The sequence below is a fragment of the Gymnoscopelus braueri genome, assembly GCF_963280865.1.
Source record: "Gymnoscopelus braueri genome assembly, chromosome: 22".
Lineage (NCBI taxonomy): Eukaryota > Metazoa > Chordata > Actinopteri > Myctophiformes > Myctophidae > Gymnoscopelus > Gymnoscopelus braueri.
In genome coordinates, this window is record NC_137624.1 from 46,678,004 (window position 1) to 46,701,186 (window position 23,183).

At 41.0% G+C, this 23,183-nt stretch overlaps 1 protein-coding gene across 3 annotated transcripts; it reads left to right on the top strand.

Moving 5' to 3' along the window:
* Positions 1-667: 667 nt before the first annotated feature.
* Positions 668-20,387, top strand: LOC308078148 (neoverrucotoxin subunit alpha-like). Of its 3 annotated transcripts, XM_080419261.1 has the most exons (6): positions 668-939; positions 1,622-1,654; positions 1,749-1,814; positions 6,868-6,936; positions 10,872-10,991; positions 19,520-20,387. In XM_080419261.1, exons 1-6 carry the CDS (start codon positions 672-674, stop codon positions 20,071-20,073), a joined length of 1,110 nt encoding a protein of 369 aa, XP_080275387.1. In that variant the 5' UTR covers positions 668-671; the 3' UTR covers positions 20,074-20,387. The 3 variants fall into 3 exon arrangements, with proteins under 3 accessions (XP_080275387.1, XP_080275388.1, XP_080275389.1); XM_080419262.1 differs by lacking the exon at positions 6,868-6,936; XM_080419263.1 differs by lacking the exon at positions 1,749-1,814 and having other exon boundaries at positions 1,628-1,654.
* Positions 20,388-23,183: the final 2,796 nt, after the last annotated feature.

Below are 23,183 nucleotides of genomic sequence, written 5' to 3' on the forward strand. Positions count from 1 at the left end.
TCTATTTTCAAATATACGATGCATATAGGTTGATGTGCTCATGTGGCCTCATGTTCTTTTGGGCTCGTTTTCATAGACCTGCTTGTTTCTCTCACAAAACCAACGCTACGCTGGCAACGCTGCTCACACAGGCTGTGAGCCACAGTGCAGAGCAGCGTTGCCATGTCTGCTTGTTATAAGCAACGTTGGGCCCTTTTTTAAATTATTTAAACCAGTAGTTCTCAAATATTTTCATGTCATGGACCCCCAAATTAATATCTTCTATTTGTCCCTAGTAACCCTCATCTGAAGATGTTTTGCCAGGGAGCCCCGTACCAGATTTGTGTTGTTAGAATGTTTCAAGATTTTTTGAAAATAGCAGATCTACAAGCTACAACGTGTTGCATCGCGTTGTGAGCTTGTAACATTATTATTCTGATACTACATTCTATATGGCTTTGCTTTCACTGGTCTACAGCATGTGTCTATATGTGATGTATATAAATTAATTCATTTGTAGAACTATGGTATACAGAAATGTACATTCATGTGTATTCATTCATTCACATTCATTAATGTGTATTCCTTGATGTACAGAACTTCAACTACAGCTTGTGTTCAATCTCTTCACATCCAAAGCATTAAGAGAATGACGCTGACATGTTTACATCATGTGTTTGTAGGAATCCAACATGGAGACACTTAAGGATCGTATCGTGAAGGCTCTGGATGATCTGCTTGATAAGGAGTCCAAGAGGTTCAAGTGGCTTCTGCAACAGCCTGGCAATGTCGAAGGTCTCCAGCCGCTGACAAAGAACGCTCTGCAGAATGCTGAGAACGAGGAGATCGTCGACCAGATCGTGCAGAATTATCCCGGAAAAGAAACTCTGCTTATGGCAACTCTCATGAGGAAGGTCAACAGGTTTGATCTAATGGCGAGGTTTGAAAACACACCAACAGGTATGTAGAGAGGATACATACATTTTAGTCGCCCTTGTCTGTCCTTAGTTCAGGGTTGATTGCAGGTGTGGTATAGTGTCAAAAACATAAAGGAAAAAGTGTGGAAAAAAGACTCGCACTCCACCAAAAGTTTAAGGAAAACTCTGTAGAGACTAATAAAATATACTGTATGTATGTTTATTTTCCATGCTCAATAAAGTGCTCCAAGTGTAAAGTGCAGCAATCGTTTCGGTCATGTGACCATCTTCATCATCAGTGGTAGATAATAGACTATTATATAAAGAGGTCATACCAGACATTCTGTATTGTTTTTTATGGTTACAAATTATGAAAGATATTACAGAAAAGAACATCAACAGTGATGTTTTAAACTGGGATCAGAATACATGTATTATAACAATGATTATAAAGCATTATGAAATGATTATGTTTTACAACCATGAGAACTAACATGGGATGCATAGGATGTGTTATTAAAATGTCTGCCAGTGCCTAGTAATTATTGTAGTATTATAATACTCGACTATAATGTGTAGAGTTTAAGTAAATATTTATATTTATTTACTTCAATACAACATTATTACAATAAATACAAGATAAAGATATAGAGAGGATATGATTCTTTGACTGTCTGTGTGGTTCATCTAAACTTACATTATGTTATCTCTGTATGTTCTGACAGAAAAAGGTGCCACCACTGAAAACCCACTTCTTGGTGAGAAATTGATTATTAAAAACCTAAAAAAAAGTCTATAGTTTACTTGCTCTGTTGATGGTTCATCAAAATGTATAAATATCTGTCATTGCAGCTCAGCAGATGCGTGATCTGAAGGCTGAATTTGAGAAACTAAAGACTGCATCAAACGAACAGACAGGTGAGTAAGATGAAATGTTTTTTAATCCATGTGTCAGACATTAGTAATCTGATGAATAGTTGTCTTTTAGAGAGTAGATATACTCAGGGCCACTGCTAAGCACATGCACATCACACACTGTGGGTAAGGCACCATGGGCCATATTTTCGCCGGTGCCTTACCCATTATCCCTAAACTTCTTTGCCATGTTTTACAATTTTTAAAAACATTTTCTAATAGTTCAACTAGCCGTTCTACATCGACACGTTGTGAGTTTGTAGATTGGCTATTTGAACTATGTGAAAATGTTTTTAAAAATAGTAAAAAATGGCAAAGAAGTTTAGGGATAATGGGTAAGGCACCGGCGAAAACAGGGCCCATGTTCCCACAGGGGAACCAAAATGAGCCAATCATCATAATAATCATAAATGATATGCATAAAATGAGATGAAGCACAACTACAATAGGCACAATTATATCATGATAGGCAATATAAGCTATACATGTTTAAGTGAAATAGTGAATGAATTCTAGAGCATCATAGAACAACAAGGGTCAGGACTTTACTAAAACTAGAGACTAGAGCAGGAGGTTTGGGCCGGTGCAGGGCTCTATTCTCTGGGCTTGCTGGGAAGGATCTTTTATATCTCTACCAGTAGGAGGGGCTGTTGAACAAGACACTTAGGGCGGCTTCACACTGGATCCGTTTTCATTCTAAACGTTTCCCAGAACGAATGCTGGCCTGCATTCACATTGGTCATAGATCCTATCGCACCAGAGAACACATGCATATACACCCCCGATCCTACAGGTGGCGGCATGCACATAGTGTTTCTTCTGTGGACACAGACGTCATCAACTATGCGACAATGTTTGTACTGGTCGTGCATAAATATAGGGTTGCGGTCAAAGCACTGAGCGCTCAGCGCGTCAAGGCCATGGTCAAGGCACAGACTGCTGTGTTGTTGACGGACAACGGATGTACGCTTATGAGAAACAACACAAATAAAACCTGGTGAAACACTTGTGTGCATTAGTGCAAGATGAGGATACAGGAAACATTCAGTCTAAATGTCCAGTTTGCTAACCTTCACAACTACTAATACTTTTGTATTTGAAACTTTAAATTTCTCTAAATATTATAAACTTTCACGACAGCTTAAGTACAAAAATATATAATTTATGAAAAGGCAACTATAGGGATCGGGCGAAAGGCGTGGCCAGGCCCAGAAGGACTAGTCCCGGTGGCCATCTTGGATGATCACTATAACAACAGTCCTGTAGCAGAGGCCCTCAGATTTTGAGATACCCCCACCCGAGTTAGAACAAAACACAACCATGTTTTTTCTTATCTTTAGGGTCTCCCATTAATGAAATGGATTGTTGTGAAATTTTATTTTTGGGGCAAAATTAGTTTTTTGGGCTATTCTTTAGAACTACCCCAATCTCTAAAAAAGGCAAATCCGAATAGGGCAAAGGTGACCAAAAATGCTATAACTTGAGAATGCTCACTCTTATCTTCATCAAATTTGCTGAGGTATGAACCAGGTGTCTACCCTACATCACCAAAGAGTCAGAATGTAATTTACATAAAGAAATACTGAAATATAGTCCTTTAAACATACCTTTAGTTTAGGCGGAAATTGTACTTTTGTAGTGAGGACTCCTCTACTTTCCCTCATTTAGAAAAAAAACATACATTTATGTCAAATAAGCTGTTACTGCATAGCCTAAGATGCTATTAAACAATAACCAGTGGTTGTATGGAGAGATCTAGTACAGTTTTATTGCAAATGAGACTTCTTTAGACATACCCCTAATCACAGTATTCCATTTGTGTAATGCTTCTCTGTATTGAGGCCTGCAATTCTCCACACTATGAAACATGAAACTATGAAACACACACACAGCAATCATGTGTGAGTGTGATTGAATATGGTGCTGTACTTTGCTCACATACATAATTGCCTCAACATTGCCTGAAATGTTGCCCCAAAATCACAATAATAGATATTCAAGGAGGGTTAAACAATGCCAACTGAGAAGGAATTTGACTTTTAATTTGATTTGGACTTTTATTTGGTATATATAAAGTACAAAAAGTAAAGTGTTATTCCAATACTTTTTGTAGTATTAGGTGTAAAAGTTTACCAAAGTTTGTCAACAAGCATAGGACTACAGAGTGATGTAGCAGAGCATCAAACTGGTCATGTAAGATGGCGTCGAAAGTGGGCGGAGTTAATGGTGACTCGTCACTGTGCCCGATCCCTAGTAGCCTATACAGTGAAGTCCGACTGAATGACTGAAACCTTGTATTGTGAATTGTACTTCCATCTGCTGAGGGATGGGTGTGTCTCTGTTCATGCCAATGATGTTGATGCCTGTTGAGTCTGTACGCCGCATGCGCTCCCCTTCCTTTAGTTTAGAGACCTCTCAATGTAGGAATCAAGCACGAGATGCATGAACTCTGGCTCTTGGCAGAGGGATAATGTTGAGCTGATGATGGCGTTGATGACAGCACCTAAAGTAGGGAATCGTCCTAGTGGCATCTGCCGCATCTTGGACATGAAGTCTACCACAACGTGAGTGGCAAGAGTAGACCAGGCTCCAGGCTCAATCTCACTGACAAGTTTTGACTTGTTGACATGAGCCGGAAGGTCACCATCAAACGGGAGATGCTGGAAGCACATCATGGGTAAGTACCTGCCGGATGTTCATGCCCCGCTCCTTAGCAATGTCCACACTCCTATGTACCTCAGCCATGTCTTTGGGTGAGACCAACTTCTGCTCTTTCATAATGGTTGTTGGTGTCTTCTGTGGTTGCTCGTTGAATTGAGGTAGATTCCTCTATGATATGGTTGTGTTAATTTTCTTGGTCTTCTCGACTAACCTCTCCTGCCTGTATGAACAGTAGACACGTTCCCCATTTCTGAGACAGTTGAGCAAGCGTGGAGCGACCCTTCTGTCAACAGCCTGCTTTGTGAGCAGATTGTGCAGTGGCACAGGCACATTGACCGTTATTGAGTATGGGTTCTGCTGCTCTAGCACGAAGTCCAGCAGCTTCGCCACATTCTGGTTGAATGTAAGGCGGCGAGTGATGCTCAGTGCATGCTGGAGATGGCATTCTGTCTGTTTCATGGTGTGGTTGTTGGTGAGAAGGTTGAGGACATTGGTGATCGACCCAATCTCGTGGAACAAGAGCTCGAACTCTGCCACAGCATTTGCATTGTGTGTGGCTCCTACTACATAGTGACCTCCAGGACCCTTCGACACTCGCTGAATGGTCTGCTCGACCTTCATGTCACCTCCTACAGCACAGAACCAGCCTTGGCGATCCTTATCAACCCATTGGCCTATAGAAAAGCGCCGGTAGAGCTCAGGATGTGTGAACTCTAGCACCTTGATTTGTTCAAGATACCATGAGCCATGACGCAGGTAGTTTATGGCGTCACATTCTGCAAAGATCGGCATAGAGTCCTCGACAGTAGCAGCATGTAGATTCCAGTTTCCTTCTCTTTCAGAGACTACAGCATTCTTGATGACGGCCACCAACTCCAGCCAAACTCCAAAAAATTGGCAGAGCTCTGACTTGGCCTCACACTCCTTCTCAAACTCCAGAAAGTCCTGATTCAACTTCTCTACTTGTCCAATTAGGGCCTCAAACTGCTCTGGGCAATGTTGATTTGTAGCCAGCGTAGAGTGCAGTGCCTCTACCTGTGCTAGCACTGGATATGCAGCTTTGTCCTTGTTGTGCTAGAACATCTCCCACTGGAGTGACCTGATCACATCCTCCACAATCAGCATCCCAGTGAGAGCCCGGACATAATGGCTGCCGTTTAACACTGACTCTATCAGGTCCAAACACGGCACACTCAACCAGTGCGTCATCCGGACCAGAACCTCGAAGCAGTTTTCCCTGGCATCTGAGCAGAACACGAGTCCAATGGAAAGGGCCCATGCAGAGGAAGAGATCCTTGAACTGTTCTGTCTCGTGCAGGTAAATATCTACAGCTGGGGCGAACACGCCTTCATCGCACCATATCGCCATTTCAATGACAAGATGATCCTTAATGGTCAAAACAATATCAGAAATGAATTATACATGTCAGAATTAGTTGAATTAGACTTAATGCACCTGTTTTTAGTCCTAACAATGGCCAAGTTAAGGCAAGGTCTTCGGAATAGCAAAATGACCTTGACCATGACCTTCCAAGGTCATAATCACCCAAAATGGTCATAACAATATCAGAAATGAATTCCCCACCCTACAATTAGTCAAAATGAAGGTATTGCATGTACATATACACTCAGAAACAAAAAAGTTGGATTTTCATCATAGCCGATGGCGGCCATATTTGATTTGGCCATTGCGCCATTCCTGGCACTATGGCGGACGAGCACCTCTTTGATTTTTCATGTCTAGGTACCCATTGACTCAGTTCAAGTGAGAAACTCCCCTCACACCAAGTTGCGAACGGGTCTACAGGCCAGGTACAGGAGTAGTACTTATAGATGTTATCTCATTAATCTCACATTAAAAAATACTTTATCATCGCAAAGGCTCAAGTGACATCAAACAAAGAACAGGAATGTGTTTACAGAGACAGAATAAAACACTGATGTATCCAAACTGTAAAATGTATTAATATCACTGCTCCTGATAGTTAGGATGGTTAAATGTATTAATATCACTGCTCCTGATAGTTAGGATGGTTAAATGTATTAATATCACTGCTCCTGATAGTTAGGATGGTTAAATGTATTAATATCACCCACTGCTCCTGATAGTTAGGATGGTTAAATGTATTAATATCACTGCTCCTGATAGTTAGGATGGTTAAATGTATTAATATCACTGTTCCTGATAGTTAGGATGGTTAAACATCATTGTGTATGAAAATATACAAATACCAAAAAGTATGGACTATATTATATTATTATTTTAGATATGATTGTTGTTGGTTCATCTAAACACATGTCTTTCTTGGTGAGAAACTGATTATAAAAAATCTTGTTTATAGTTTACTTGTTCAGTTGATGGTTCATCAAAATGTATAAATATCTGTCATTGCAGCTCAGCAGATACGTGATCTGAACGCTGAATTAGAGAGACTAAAGACTGCATCATCAAACCAACAGACAGGTGAGTAAGATTAAATGTTTTTAATCCATGTGTTAGACACTAGTTCTCTGAAGGCAACAGACTCAACCGTTGTGATGGGAAGCATGTCCTCAACAACATACCTAGTAATCAATCTGTTTAGTTGAGTCTGCATGACATGCTGTGGTGATTTAAAAAAAATGTTTTTGGCTGTTTAGATGGAGTAGCTCCATCTGAGTCACTGCCGCTGGTAGAGACAATGGGGTCTTTGGTGACTTAGAGCCCCATGTATTTTTCTTGGTGCTTGTTACGACCTTATATGGTCTAAAGGCTATAAAGGGGTAACATTATTATCTAAAAAATATCACAAACCAGAGTAACGAAAAAAGTGTACAATTTATTAACAGGATCAACCTTAAATTTACAATGGATTATTAAACAGATTGGCCAAAGCCAAATACTCCACCCTACCTGAAAAGAAAACAACCTAATCTACACCAAAACAAAAAGTACAATCTAGACTCCCTAACTAAGCAAAACAGGGTCAAAAGGGGAAACGGCGGCACACCCCTACAAGCTTCCCTTCTCTAATATACTCAGGCAAAAAGGTTTGGAATATGATTACGTTTCCTATCTAAGAATTGTCTATACTTTAAACACACAGTATTAAAGTTACCTTTACGCACTAAGCAAGAAAAGGTATGGCACACAGCCTATAGACCTACAGTAGCAAACACCAGCTAAATAACAGAAAGGGTTCAGCACATGGATGTGACGGATGGTAAAAGGATTGAAGAGGAGCTTCTCCCAGGCTTTTATTCTGGCTGGGCCGATTGAGGAATGAGGCCCAGGTGTGTCTCCAGACACCATGCCACTCCTCCAATCTCCACTCCACCCTCCATTACCAAATAGGGCACTGAAAACACTCAGAGGTTTAAAACACAATATTCAATTCAATTCAATTCAATTTTATTAAAGTGTCAAATCACAACAAGTTGTCTCACACTTTACATGTAGAGCAGAGACCCGACAGTCCCACCCTGAGCAACAAGACACTTTACATGTAGAGCAGAGACCCGACAGTCCCACCCTGAGCAACAAGACACTTTACATGCAGAGCAGAGACCCGATAGTCCCACCCTGAGCAACAAGACACTTTACATGTTGAGCAGAGACCCGACAGTCCCACCCTGAGCAACAAGACACTTTACATGCAGAGCAGAGACCCGACAGTCCCACCCTGAGCAACAAGACACTTTACATGTAGAGCAGAGACCCGACAGTCCCACCCTGAGCAACAAGACACTTTACATGTAGAGCAGAGACCCGACAGTCCCACCCTGAGCAACAAGACACTTTACATGTTGAGCAGAGACCCGACAGTCCCATCCTGAGCAACAAGACACTTTACATGTAGAGCAGAGACCCGACAGTCCCACCCTGAGCAACAAGACACTTTACATGCAGAGCAGAGACCCGACAGTCCCACCCTGAGCAACAAGACACTTTACATGCAGAGCAGAGACCCGACAGTCCCACCCTGAGCAACAAGACACTTTACATGTTGAGCAGAGACCCGACAGTCCCACCCTGAGCAACAAGACACTTTACATGCAGAGCAGAGACCCGACAGTCCCACCCTGAGCAACAAGACACTTTACATGCAGAGCAGAGACCCGACAGTCCCACCCTGAGCAACAAGACACTTTACATGTTGAGCAGAGACCCGACAGTCCCACCCTGAGCAACAAGACACTTTACATGTTGAGCAGAGACCCGACAGTCCCACCCTGAGCAACAAGACACTTTACATGTTGAGCAGAGACCCGACAGTCCCATCCTGAGCAACAAGACACTTTACATGTAGAGCAGAGACCCGACAGTCCCACCCTGAGCAACAAGACACTTTACATGCAGAGCAGAGACCCGACAGTCCCACCCTGAGCAACAAGACACTTTACATGTTGAGCAGAGACCCGACAGTCCCACCCTGAGCAACAAGACACTTTACATGCAGAGCAGAGACCCGACAGTCCCACCCTGAGCAACAAGACACTTTACATGCAGAGCAGAGACCCGACAGTCCCACCCTGAGCAACAAGACACTTTACATGTTGAGCAGAGACCCGACAGTCCCACCCTGAGCAACAAGACACTTTACATGTAGAGCAGAGACCCGACAGTCCCACCCTGAGCAACAAGACACTTTACATGTAGAGCAGAGACCCCACAGTCCCATCCTGAGCAACAAGACACTTTACATGTAGAGCAGAGACCCGACAGTCCCACCCTGAGCAACAAGACACTTTACATGTAGAGCAGAGACCCCACAGTCCCACCCTGAACAACAAGACACTTTACATGTAGAGCAGAGACCCCACAGTCCCACCCTGAGCAAGCAATTTTGCGACAGTGGCGAAACGAAAAACTCCCTCTTAACTGGAAGAAACGTCAGGCCCCCACCTCTAGGGTGGGGGCCTTCTGCCTCGACCGTATCGGGGGGAAAAGAAGAGAGAGAGGGAGAGACAGAGGAGAGAAAGATACAAGTAGTAACAATAACAATAGTAGCAAATATAATAGTGTAGGATAGTATATGATTATATAATATAGTACAACAATAATGTGTAGAGGGGAGAGAGGATGACTATAGGGTGACTGAATACTGAGAAACACTATACTATACAATTAAAATCACAATGTAGGTCAACAATCACCTGGCATCTGTCTACATCTATACACTTCGGCTATAGGCTTTATCATAAAGAAAGGTTTTTAATCTAGTCTTAAATATGCAGAGTGTGTCTGCTTCACGGACTGAGACTGGGAGAAGGTTCCACAGCTGAGGTGCCTGAAACTTAAATGCTCTGCTTCCTGTTCTAACCTTTTTGGGGTTTTGAGGCCACATAGGGGCGTAACAGTGCTTTTACTCTACGTTAACCAATCATCTCTCCTCTCTGCCACTTTCACTTTTCCATGTTAATGTGCAGGGGAAACAGTTCAGTTGTATCACATAATGTAACACAGGTAACGCACCCATTTAAATCACAGTAACTATAACAGCGTTACTGAATGGGAAAAGGTAACTAGTTACGTTATTAGTTAACGCAAAAAGTAGTTGCGCTACGTAACACGCTGGGTTTGTAACGTGTCAGTCCCAACACTGCTAAGAAGGGGAGGCCGTTGGAAGCGTGAGGAAAAAGAACAGATCTTCAAGCTAACAATGCGTCGAGTCCCGACGTGTTGTAGATCTGTTCTCCAAAATGGTGACGTAAATTGTGCCAGACCACTTCCGGTGCTAGGGCCACCTAGTGGCCAAAATGCTTAAGCAATAATGGAGTTTTATACAAACTGTACATCGTGCAAGTACAGTAACGGTGTGGAAAGCAGCTATTGTTATAGCCAGAATACTGAACAATATTTGTGCAAAGTGTGGAGTTATTTGGAGCATGCGTCTGCTGTGAGACCCTAGCAAACACTGACTCCGCACTCCATGGGTGTCCTCCTCCATTCTGGTAGACAGATGGTTAAATGTATTAATATCACCCACTGCTCCTGATACTTAGGATGGTTAAATGGAGCAGTGATATTAATACATTTAACCATCCTAAGTAACAGGAGCAATGATATTAATCCTATTACCTATTACATGCAAATATTCATTGACAAATACCACAAAGAAGTGTGGACTATATAATATTGTTATATTAGATATGATTCTTGGTTCATCTAAACACACTTCTTTCTTAGTGAGAAATGGATTAATGCAAACCTTGTTTATAGTTAAGCACAGGCACATCACACACTGTGGGTAAGGCACCATGATGAGCCAATCATCATAATAATCATAAATGGTTGAATATTTAAAATGAACACAATAGGCACAATTGTATCATGATATATTGTAGATTAAAATGTAACCTCAGTTAAGGTCATCCTTCAGTCATGTTAATGATTTCTTGTGTCTACTTTGTCTCCAGTCAATGCATCACGTCCAGCAGTGTCTCCTATCGAAGCTTCAGGTCCAGCAGCGTCTCTTGTCGAAGCTTCAGGTCCAGCAGTGTCTCCTGGAAGCACAAACAGAAAGGACTTTTTAAAACGTTAGTACGTGTGTGTGTGTGTGTGTGTGTGTGTGTGTGTGTGTGTGTGTGTGTGTGTGTGTGTGTGTGTGTGTGTGTGTGTGTGTGTGTGTGTGTGTGTGTGTGTGTGTGTGTGTGTGTGTGTGTGGTGGTCTCCATATAGTCTTTTTTCTTTACATCAATTAAATTAAATCATTAAAAAAAAAAGTCCTACTTCAGGTTCTTCAACAGGGGACCCCTGCCCTAATTCATCATACAAGAGTGTTGTGGCAAAGCAGTGAAAACAGCTGATCTACAAGCTCTGCAGCATGATGCGACGCGTTGTGAGCTTGTACACTGAAAAAAATAAGTTGTTAGATCTAACTGATTGAATAGTGGACATTGGTTATACATTAATCGTTTGCTTTGGCAGCACTCGATCCAGTTGTCTAGGTTAAACACATTAACCGAATGCAATTGAAAAACGTTATTTATACCTGTTTTAATCATGATTCAGTCATGTTATTTTAACATTATTCTATTATTTCAATTATATGTTGTAATCATGTTAGTCCAACACAATTCAAACAGTTTATATATTTTTTTATTTCAAATGCAAACAAAATAGTCATAATCAATTGTGTAAAAACTGTAAAACACTTTTAAAACACTATCAATTATATGACCTTCTTACTTTTTAAACATTGCATATCAATATTATAATTTGTTTTGCCACCTCTGTAACTTGCTAGAACATACAAACACTTTTCAAAATTCAGAGCAATGGCAGAACAACAAACAGTCCTAACAACAAACAGTCCTAAAAATGTCTTTGGGTGGGTAATAAAACTGGCCTTATTGCGGCAAACATCCACCACCCGAAATGTTTTTTAGTCTGTGTGTTGAGTCTATGTATAGTAAGTATGTAGAGTCTGTGAGAACACTGTGAATAGACTCTTTGTAGACTCAAGTAGAGAGCCTGAATACAGTCTTTGTAGACAGTAGACTCTTTGTAGACTCAAGAGAGCCTGAATACAGTCTTTGTAGACAGTAGACTCTTTGTAGACTCAAGTAGAGTCTGAATACAGTCTTTGTAGACAGTAGACTCTTTGTAGACTCAAGTAGAGAGCCTGAATACAGTCTTTGTAGACAGTAGACTCTTTGTAGACTCAAGTAGAGTCTGAATACAGTGTTTGTAGACAGTAGACTCTTTGTAGACTCAAGTAGAGTCTGAATACAGTCTTTGTAGACAGTAGACTCTTTGTAGACTCAAGTAGAGCCTGAATACAGTCTTTGTAGACAGTAGACTCTTTGTAGACTCAAGTAGAGCCTGAATACAGTCTTTGTAGACAGTAGACTCTTTGTAGACTCAAGTAGAACCTGAATACAGTCTTTGTAGACAGTAGACTCTTTGTAGACTCAAGTAGAGTCTGAATACAGTGTTTGTAGACAGTAGACTCTTTGTAGACTCAAGTAGAGTCTGAATACAGTCTTTGTAGACAGTAGACTCTTTGTAGACTCAAGTAGAGCCTGAATACAGTCTTTGTAGACAGTAGACTCTTTGTAGACTCAAGTAGAGCCTGAATACAGTCTTTGTAGACAGTAGACTCTTTGTAGACTCAAGTAGAGCCTGAATACAGTCTTTGTAGACAGTAGACTCTTTGTAGACTCAAGTAGAGCCTGAATACAGTCTTTGTAGACAGTAGACTCTTTGTAGACTCAAGTAGAGAGTCTGAATACAGTCTTTGTAGACAGTAGACTCTCTGTAGACTCAAGTAGAGCCTGAATACAGTCTTTGTAGACAGTATACTCTTTGTAGACTCAAGTAGAGCCTGAATACAGTCTTTGTAGACAGAAGACTCTGTGAGTAGAGTCTGAGTAGTCTGTGAGTAGACTCTTTGTAGACGGTCTGTAGATTCTTGAGTGGGTGGGTAGACTCTTTGAGTAAACTTTACGAGTAGAGTCCGAGTTTAATCAGTCGTCCTTCTGACATCGTCAAGTTCATCACTGCCAGTGTTTTAGATTGAGAAGATCCCCATGGTGGTCTTCTCAATGGCATCCTCATTAAGTGTCTCATCCACATCCTAGTGTTAACAACAAGGATTATTTAGTTAAAACAAAAAGCATTCATGAGACCAGCATTCAACATAGGGTTCTCTCAATGTGCATTTATACAGTAGGGATACCAATAACTCACAATACAACTAAGAAAAGACCTGTGCTCCTCGGAGCACAGGTCTCCGCCAGGTCAGGTACGTTATTGTGGCCTCTTGGTGGCGCTATAATAGGGCAATGTGAAAAGGGTGCCATTTATTCTTAGGCCTTTCACGGCAATCAGACACTGCATTCATGATTTGAGGCATTTTGTTCCAAAAATATGTTTTGCTAAATTAGACCTGCTGGTGGCGCTATAACAGGCCAATGTGAAAAGCGTGGCATTTTTTCCTCTGCCTAGTGGGAAAGTGCGTGTGAAATTTCACAGAAATCGCAAGCTGCGTTCGTGATTTTAGGCATTTTGTTCAAAACGGAGCAATCCTGCAAACTTTGGAAGCCAACCTTAGCCAATGAGGATGGAATATGGACAATCGGACAGATCCGTGTTGATCACATGACTATAGAGATACTGTGTACTGAAATGGGTTTTGCACTAATCGGCCTCCTGGTGGCGCTATAACAGGCCCATGTGAAAAAGTTGGGGCAGAGGTTCTGAATTGGCATCCAGGGAGTGTGTGTGCACAGTTTCGCAGCGACCGTGCCAACGGTGCCGGAGATTAGCTGGGCACGGACGGACGGACGGACGGACGGACGGACGGACAGACAGGGGGTAAAACATACTCTCTCGCCATGCCTTTCGGCCTGGCGGACACAATAATATCACTATAACGAGATACAATATTTAAAGGGTGGGAGGCTTTATTTCCATTCCATTTCCCATGTGCATGTCATATCATGAGCTGTGACTGTAATATAGCTCAATTAGCTTGTGAATTCCATCCATCTGTGGTTACTGAGATGCACTTTGCTTTTTGAGGCTGTGTCACTTTAGCTTTTTTTCAGAGCTATACAGAGCGGTTTAATAAAGTCTGATTTGACTTGGCTGTGTATTGTGTCTCGCATCAAAAACTACAAGCTCACAACATGTTGTGAGCTTGTAGATCAGCTATTTTCGGTGAGACACTGGTGTGCAACTAAGTCAGGGGTAAAGTACGACCATGATGGGATTTAAAGCAATCATTAGTTGCCCATGTTTCTCAGCCAACAGTTTAGTCGTTAGTTGTTAAATAATTAGCAATCATCGAGAGTCACTACAAAGGACAGTGATAGAATAATTAGCAGTGACAGTATGTGTTTAAGTCACAACTATTATTACAATTGGCTTAATTCCACGCCTCCACCACGCCCCCAATGTCCAATGTTGCGAGTTTGTTTGTCTGTCATCGTTGCTGATTGGCTAGGACTGCTCACATGACGCAGTCGGACGTAGTGTGTGTGTGTGTGTGTGTGTGTGTGTGTGTGTTTGTGTGTGTGTGTGTGTGTGTGTGTGTGTGTGTGTGTGTGTGTGTGTGTGTGTGTGTGTGTGTGTGTGTGTGTGTGTGTGTGTCAGGGTATCAGCTAGGCATCTTTTGGGCCGGCCACCATGGCCGACAGGATTATATTTTATCGGCCAAAGAATACATTTACCGGCCATATATTATAATTAACGTCACATGCGTGTTTGCACTGCATACAGGCACCAACCAACTGATCATTACACATCGTTACGTTAGAGCTGCGCTTCTTTCCACTTTATCACAGATGCAATCTGTTCCTGTTTTTATAGATAACTAAATGATATGATCTACTATATCATGCAGAGATGTCACTTGCCAAAAATGAAATGAATAAAGTGGGCATGAGTGAACTGATGCGCGACGAATACCAAAACGCCCGGTCGCCCCGGGGAAAATCTGGCGGTATTCACCTGGTATTCCTAAACGTAACCTCAGCAAAACATTGCAAAACCTAACCTTATTCCTAATCTTAAACTCAGTGAAACTATACCTAATCCTAAACCTATTTCTACCCTTATCCTCAGTAAAACAAATACAAGAATACAAGAACCACTGGTCCGCCTGAAAATGGGGACGAAGGTGTTTTGGGGCGAGTCCTCCGGTTACCCTGCGCCAGAGACTTGCCCTGCGCGACACCGTCACACAGTATAAACAAATGAATATATATTTTGGGCTTTACATCTCATTAGTGTGGTTGCCCTAACAGGGCAACCAGACTATAGTTCTAGGGATACTTTATTCCACTTCTAGATAAACAATACTTTGAGCCGCATCTCCTCCCACAGTTTATTTTTCCCAATTTAGTGCCATATGTCAAAATGACCGGCTTCACCGGGAATCGTGTGCTTGTATTTGCTAAGAGATTGGTTGCATAGTTTTATTGATATTGATTTATTAGTGCATTAAATGTCCCCATCCACTTTAATGGAAAAGTGAAAAAACTCAAATTCAACTACTTTTTTTTTATCAGAAACCGTAAGAGCTAGAGTTACCAGATTTGGAGGGGAAGTTCATAATTTAGTCTGAAATTATTAAAAAAATTATCACACCATTCGCATTTTCCCAAACGACCACGGTGGCCGGTGGTGTTTATAATTAACGGCCAATTAAATATTTTATCTATCAATGGCCGGTAAATACTGGCTAACGGAATCCCTGGTGTGTGTGTGTGTGTGTGTGTGTGTGTGTGTGTGTGTGTGTGTGTGTGTGTGTGTGTGTGTGTGTGTGTGTGTGTTCAATTATCCAAGCCATAGGGCTAGAGAAAAGTGAATTATTATTGTTCATAGTAATGTGCTTTTATAATTCTTTAGGATATACCAAAATATTCTAATTAAGTCAAGTCTAGATGGAACCAAGTAGACAGTTGCAGGCCACTGTCTCTGTAAGTCATAAATTCCTACCCCCACTACCAGTTGGGGGTTCTAAACAAAGAAGCCCTACATTCCGGCGGGGGTAGGGTTGTAGACAAGGGACAAGGGCTTTGTGTGAGAACAAAGCCAAATGGTTGACTGGACAGATAGCAAAGGTGCCAGTCTGCTTTGCTGTGACAGGAAGCAGCAGGCAATCGCAAGGCTTTGTGGGTAATCAGAGCTTCCTGTTTGCTAGAAACTCCCTGTAGGAGGACCTAATTCAAGAAGTTGATAAATTCCCTGCTTTGGAGCTAGCTGATTCAGATTCGAATAAGTGACTGAACCGTGGGTCGTTCTAGGATATGGGTTCTGGAGTGACTCACTGAATCATTTGGAAAGAGTGTGAGATTAATAGTGAGTATTGAACATTGTAATGATTGTATGTTTGATGGGTTCATGATTGTGTAATGTCATATCCTTAATACTGTAAATGTTCTGTGCTTGTTTTCTCTCTAAGGTTTAATTACCTAACTGATCTAAAGGCTACTAACTGACCTAAAGGTCTAACTAACTAACAACCTAAGTATTAGAATAGAGTTATATGTTTGTAATTGTGATTAGTAATAAAATACCTTAAAAGACACCAGTTTGAGTAATTTGCTTAGACCCTCCACACTCTGACCTACCCTTTCATTGGGCCTAGTAACCGTAGCTTAACTCTGCACAAAGCAGAAACTACGATTAACTATAAAAATGAACAGTGTGTGTGTGTGTGTGTGTGTGTGTGTCTCGTTTTGCACAAACCTCTAGTGTCAGTCACTTACTATGAACTCCTGCACAAGGTCTCCAGGATTCAGAGTCCTTTAATTAGGAGATCCCTCCTCACGTTAATGTCCTCCTGAAAGATGAGAGACAGAAGAACAGAACAGACACTTAAACTCATTTACATGTTGTTAATGTAGGCAGAAACCTTGCATCTCCATATTTAATCTCTGTCAGGGTATTTTCATAAATGAATGACCTAATTTATACTTCATCATGACAGTGTCACGCAAAAGTAGCTAAACTCACAGCGTGATACATCAGGTTGTGAGCTTGTAGATCGGCTGTTACAATTGAAAAAATAAATGTGATTTTTTTTCATATAATAACATGCTAAATAGAGTGGCCAGATTTATAATGATTGTGTCTGTGGATTATATTTACAATAAATAGTTCTTTTTTTTATTGATTGAATACGTGATTAGCAGTTTGAAAAAAAAAGCACAGGAAAGTACAGTTCAATACAAGGTCTGCTAAGAGGATTTAAAACCCTAGAAAGCCTATGGCTTGTACAAAAAACTTGTACATCTGCTATTTTTGAAAATGTTTGAAAAAATGTTGAAAGTGTGAGAACTAGTGATTTATAAGTTATTTGTAGAATCGGCCTCAGGTCTTAAAGGAATAGTTCACCCCAAAAAAACATATTTTCTATCAATTCTACCCACACCATGAAGCCTTGAATTCATGGAGATTTGATTAGTTTTTGTCACATTACTGAGACAATGATTTGATGAGCGGTGGTCTCTCCAGTAGGAGACTCAAAGGAGACTCAAAGAGTCTGCTTTGAGTCTCCTACCGGATACATTAGCATCTTTCCACCGGTAGGGTTAGGGTTAACCAAATTATTGTCTCAGGAATGTGACAAAAACTAAACTCTCCATGAATTCAAGGCTTCATGGGGGTCATCAAATTAGTCATGTTTTGGGTGAACTATCCCTTTAATGGGTTAATGTTGGATTCATGTTAAAGTGTATTTTCACACATTTAACCCTTTAAACCCTCAATACTTAGTAAACTTGACTGTTTGCTCTGTACTTGGTCTGCTCTTCTTTCCCTCTACACCAAACCTTTTCCCCAAAAATAGCAGATCTACAAGCTCACAACGCCTCTCAGCACGAGGCGTTGTGAGCTTGTAGATCTGCTATTTTCAGCAAATGTTCCACCAGAATAGAGATGCTGGAGTTCAAGTGGTTCATGTTCATAAAATATAAACATATCACACACACATTTAGCCCCCCCCCCCTGTAGTACCTCTGTGGACCCCTAGGGGTCCCTGACCCCCTGTAGTACCTCTGAGGACCCCTAGGGGTCCCTGACCCCCTGTAGTAACTCTGAAGACCCACTAGGGGTCCCTGACCACTAGGGGTCCCTGACCCCCTGTAGTAACTCTGAAGACCCACTAGGGGTCCCTGACCCCCTGTAGTAACTCTGAAGACCCACTAGGGGTCCCTGACCCCTAGAGGTCCCTGACCCCCTGTAGTAACTCTGAGGACCCCTAGGGGTCCCTGACCCCTAGGGGTCCCGGACCCCCTGTAGTAACTCTGAGGACCCCTACGGTGTGAGCTTGTAGATCTACTAACTTTAACATTTTTATATTCATGAAATTAATAATACAAATAATAATATTTATTATTATTATTATTTGAAAATATTTAAATATATTTTTGAGTTAAAACATCATCTATAGCTGCACCACTTATTGTAAGTCTTTGGATAAAAGTGTCTGCTAAATGACTGTAATATAATGTAATGTTATGTAATATAATGTAATATAATATAATGTAATATAATGTAATGTGATCACCTGATCCTGGTGATCATTCACAGACTGCAGAACAGCGCCCTCTATCGTAAAACCACTGAAAACACACATGAGGAGTTGTGTGAAAATGTTTTAAATGATTTATAGTTTTAATGTGTGAACATGTTGGTGTATAATAACATGTCCAGAATACAGTCATCAGGTACAAAGTGTTTAACCCATTAAGACCGGGAACGCATCTGTGTCACAATCACTTAGGCTATTCAAAAATAGCAGATCTACAAGTTCATAGCGCGGCACTCGGTGCCGCGCTATGAGCTTGTAGATCTGCTATTTAAGAAAAATCTTAAAAAAAAATGCAAATCTTTGAATATATATTTTCTATTTAAAATGTTTTAACTCAAATCTTTTCTTCTGTGGGATTCTACAAATGTCTTCTAAATCCTAACAGTTTTTTTGGTTGAAAAAACGCATATTGCTATAATGTCAGTGGTTCTTCACACTTTTTCATGTCAAGGACCCCCAAAATTATATGTATTGAAAATGTGTTGTTCCAGGGACCCCCCAGAAGCAAAGATTTGAGTTAAAAAATATATATATATTGTAGATCTGCTATTTTCAAACATTTTTGTACTTTTACTTTTGGTACTTTAAGTACATTTTGATGCCAATACTTTTGTACTTTTACTCAAGTAAATTTTGAATTCTGGACTTTTACTTGTAACATAGTATTTCTATATTGCAGTGTTGATACTTTTACTTAAGTAAAGAATTTGAGTACTTTTTCCACCATTGAAACCCTCTATAACAGTTGACCGGGGTTCCTCAGGGCTCTGCTCCTTTTCTCTCTCTACACGAAAATCTCTTTCCGAAAATAGCAGATCTACAAGCTCACGACGCGTCGCATTGTTGACAGCTTGTAGATCAGCATTTTCATGATAAAAAAAAAATAGCAGCTTGCTGCGCTGCGAGCTTGTAGATCTACTATTTTTGAATAGCCAAAGACATCTTCAATATGACACAGATGCGTTCCCGGTCTTGAATGGGTTAATAAGTTGTGTATTTTATCATGTGTTTTTCTCACAGATTCCTCTCCTCTGTCATTGGACCCAAACACAGTGATGAGACGCCTCATCCTGTCAGAGAACTACAGGAAGGCGACTTTTACAAGACAAGACCGACCGTATGCTGATCATCCACAGAGATTTACCCTTTACTCTAGTGTGTTGAGTAGAGAGAGTCTGTCTGATCCTTGTTACTTTGAAGTTGAATGGAGTGGAGAGAGTGTTCATATAGCAGTCAGTTATAAAGACATCAACAGACAGGAGAGGAGGCTATCAGTCTTTGGAGGCTCTGACATGTCCTGGGCGTTATGGTGCGATAGTTCTGTTGGTGCTGAACGCTACGTGTTCTATCACAACAGCATTAAGACTGCAGTGTCAGTACCTGTTCCCTCCACAGGGAGGAACAGAGTCGGTGTTTTTGTAAACCAGACAGAAGGTTTTCTCTGTTTCTATCATTTAGATGGAGCCGACAGAATGACGCTTCTTCATACAGAAAGAACCTCCTTCACCAGAGGACCTCTCTATGCAGGGATATGTGCTATTAAAGCTACTGCAGAGGTGTGTGAGATCTGGTAAACATGACACGTAATGTATAACCTCTTAAACTCTCTATTCTATAGCTGACCGGGGTTCCTCAGGGCTCTGCTCCTTTTTTCCTCTACACCAAATCTCTTTGCTGAAAATAGCAGATCTACAAGCTCACGAGGCGTCGCGTTGTTGTCAGCTTGTAGATCAGCTGTTTGACGGCGGATGTTCTCTTACAGGGACGCTATGGTTCATGGGGTTAAAAACCCTGGTGTTGCTAGTTTATACATGAATACAAAACTCTCTCACTCTCTCTCTCACTCTCCCCCTCTCTCTCTCTCTGTCTCTCTCTCTCTCTCTCTCTCTCTCTCACTCTCACTCTCTCTGTCTCTCTCTCTCACTCTCTCTCTCTCTCTGTCTCTCACTCTCACTCTCACTCTCACTCTCTCTCTCAGTCTCTCTCGCTCTCTCCCTCTCCCTCTCCCTCTCCCTCTCTCTCTCTCTCTCTCTCCCTATCTCTCTCTCTCAGTCTCTTTTGCTCTCTCTCTCTCTCTCTCTCTCTCTCTCTCTCTCTCTCTCTCTCTCTCTCTTTCTCTTTTTTTCGCTCTCGCTCTCTCTCTCTCTCTCCCTTTCTCTCTCTCTGTCTCTTTTTCTCTCTCTCTCTCTCTCTCTCTCTCTCTCTCTCTCTCTCTCTCTCTCTCTCTCTCTCTCTCTCTCTCTCTCTCTCTGGGGAGGACCAGTTATTTTCATTAAAGAGGTTTCGTGTAGAGTGAGAAAAAGAGCAGACCAAGTACAGAGCCCACAGGTGAAGTTTACTAAGTAATGAGGAGTTTAAATGTGTGAAAATACACATTAACATGAGTCCAACAGATTAATAGAAAAGATTATGTGTAAACAAAAAAAACACTGATTTACACAACACTGATGACTGAGTCTGTCAAACGATAGTCTATGAAGTTATCTATGAGATCTGATGCTTAATCTGTAACACCATGTTGTTCATTCCTTTGTGTTTTTATGAGGTTTTCACTTCATGTTTTCACTTTAGTTTTTAAAGCGGGTTTTGTTAGTTTAGTTTTAATTTAGTGAAAATGCTTTGTTCTGATTTAGTTTCTATCAGTTTAAGTTTTTAATTGTAATGTATTGGTGGTCAGGGACGATAATCTTGGTGAATGAGACCCAGTGTGTTTTAATGTTTGCTCTATACTTATATTATGTTATAATTACCTGATCAAATGTTTTATCTAAATCAATCTTTCTATAACCTACTGATCAGCTGATGTGAATTACTGATCAAATCAAATTTTTTTCTCTAATAAAGTATTTAAACAATCAATCAATCCCTTCTTGCATAAAGGTCATAATAATAACTTCATATTGGATTGCCATTATTTTATACTTTGGCTATTCAAAAATAGCAGATCTACAAGCTCATAGCGCGGCACGTCGCGCTATGAGCTTGTAGATCTGCTATTTTTGAAGAAAAATCATTACATTTTTTGCAAACCTTTGAATAATAATGTAATTTTTTTAAGTGAACATTTGTAACTCAAATCTTTGCTTCTGGAGGATTCTACAAATGTCTTCTAAATCCTGTGTTGCTATAATAATATAATATCAGAGGTTCTCAAACTTTTTTCATATCCAGGACCCCATCTCAAAATATGTTGTTCCAATATATAAAATAATCATATTTGAACTGGGGACCCCCAAAATAACCATATTTGAACTGGGGACCCCCCAAAATAACCATATTTGAACTGGGGACCCCCCAAAATAACCATATTTGAACTGGGGACCCCCCAAAATAACCATGGCTGTGCTCTGTGCTGTGCTCTGTGCTGTGCTCTGTGTGCTGTCATGGCTAGCAAGAAGAATAAGGAGGAACTTGACGACATTAAAAAGTCACTGGACTTTTTAGCGGAGGAAATGACTGTTGTGAGTCAGCAGCAGAAAACAATCCTGGACCTGGTTGCTGAAGTGAAAACGCTGCGGATCCAGAATGTTGAGAGGGACAAACGTCTCGATCTTTTGGAGAACAGGGTCCAAACTTTGGAGCAATATAGCAGGATGAACGACGTGATCATATCAGGCATCCGCATAAAACCCCGGTCATACGCCCGGGCGGTGACCACCAACGTGGGGGAAAGCGGAGCGCTTGACGATGTCTCAACGGAGCAAGTGGCTACGTTTCTACAATCCAAAGGGATCACACTGGATTGTGACAACATCGACGCTTGCCATACTCTGCCGAGGAGAAACAATGATAACGACAATGACAAACCAGCTGTCATCATAAGGTTTGTCAACCGAAAGCACAAGACCGCACTTTTAAAGCAAGGGAGAAAGCTGAAAGGAACAAACGTCTATATGAACGAGCACTTAACGAAACAAAACGCTGACATCGCAAAAAAGGCACGCTTCCTCAAAAAACAAGGCAAAATACAAATCACTTGGACCGCAAGCTGCAAGATCTTCATTAAACTAAACAGGACCCCTGAAGACGCGAAAGTGGTGATGATCAGAAGCATCGAGGAGCTGGACAAGTACTAAAAAGCTACCATGGACTGCATACTGACTGGACTTTGACTTGATGGACTGTAAGGTAACAACACGACACCATGACACACAATAACACAACTTATTCTGCACCAGGTGACATCAGGCAACTAGCGCAGAGGATAAGGGACTATGAACACATTGATCTTAATACAATGGATTACAGGGATGATTACAGCACACTGGACATGGAGCAGGATATTGACCCGGACACCAACTTATTTTCCAACACTAATAACACTTGCAAATATTACACTACTGAACAATATAACCACAACGTCAAATCAGACGGAAAGCTAGCAATAATCCATATTAACAGTAGAAGTCTATATGCAAACTTCAATTCCATTAAGGACTATTTGCACTCATTTTCACATCCATTCAATGTCATAGCAATCTCCGAAACTTGGATCGACAAAGAAAGGGGAATAGATTTTGAGATGGAGGGTTATGAACTCACTTACAGTAACAGAATGAATAAGGGTGGAGGAGGGGTAGCAATTTACGTAGAAACAAACTTTAATTTTAAGATTGTAGATACTATGACACAGGTGGTTAATAACCTTCTTGAATGTATCACAATTGAGTTATATATGGAAAAT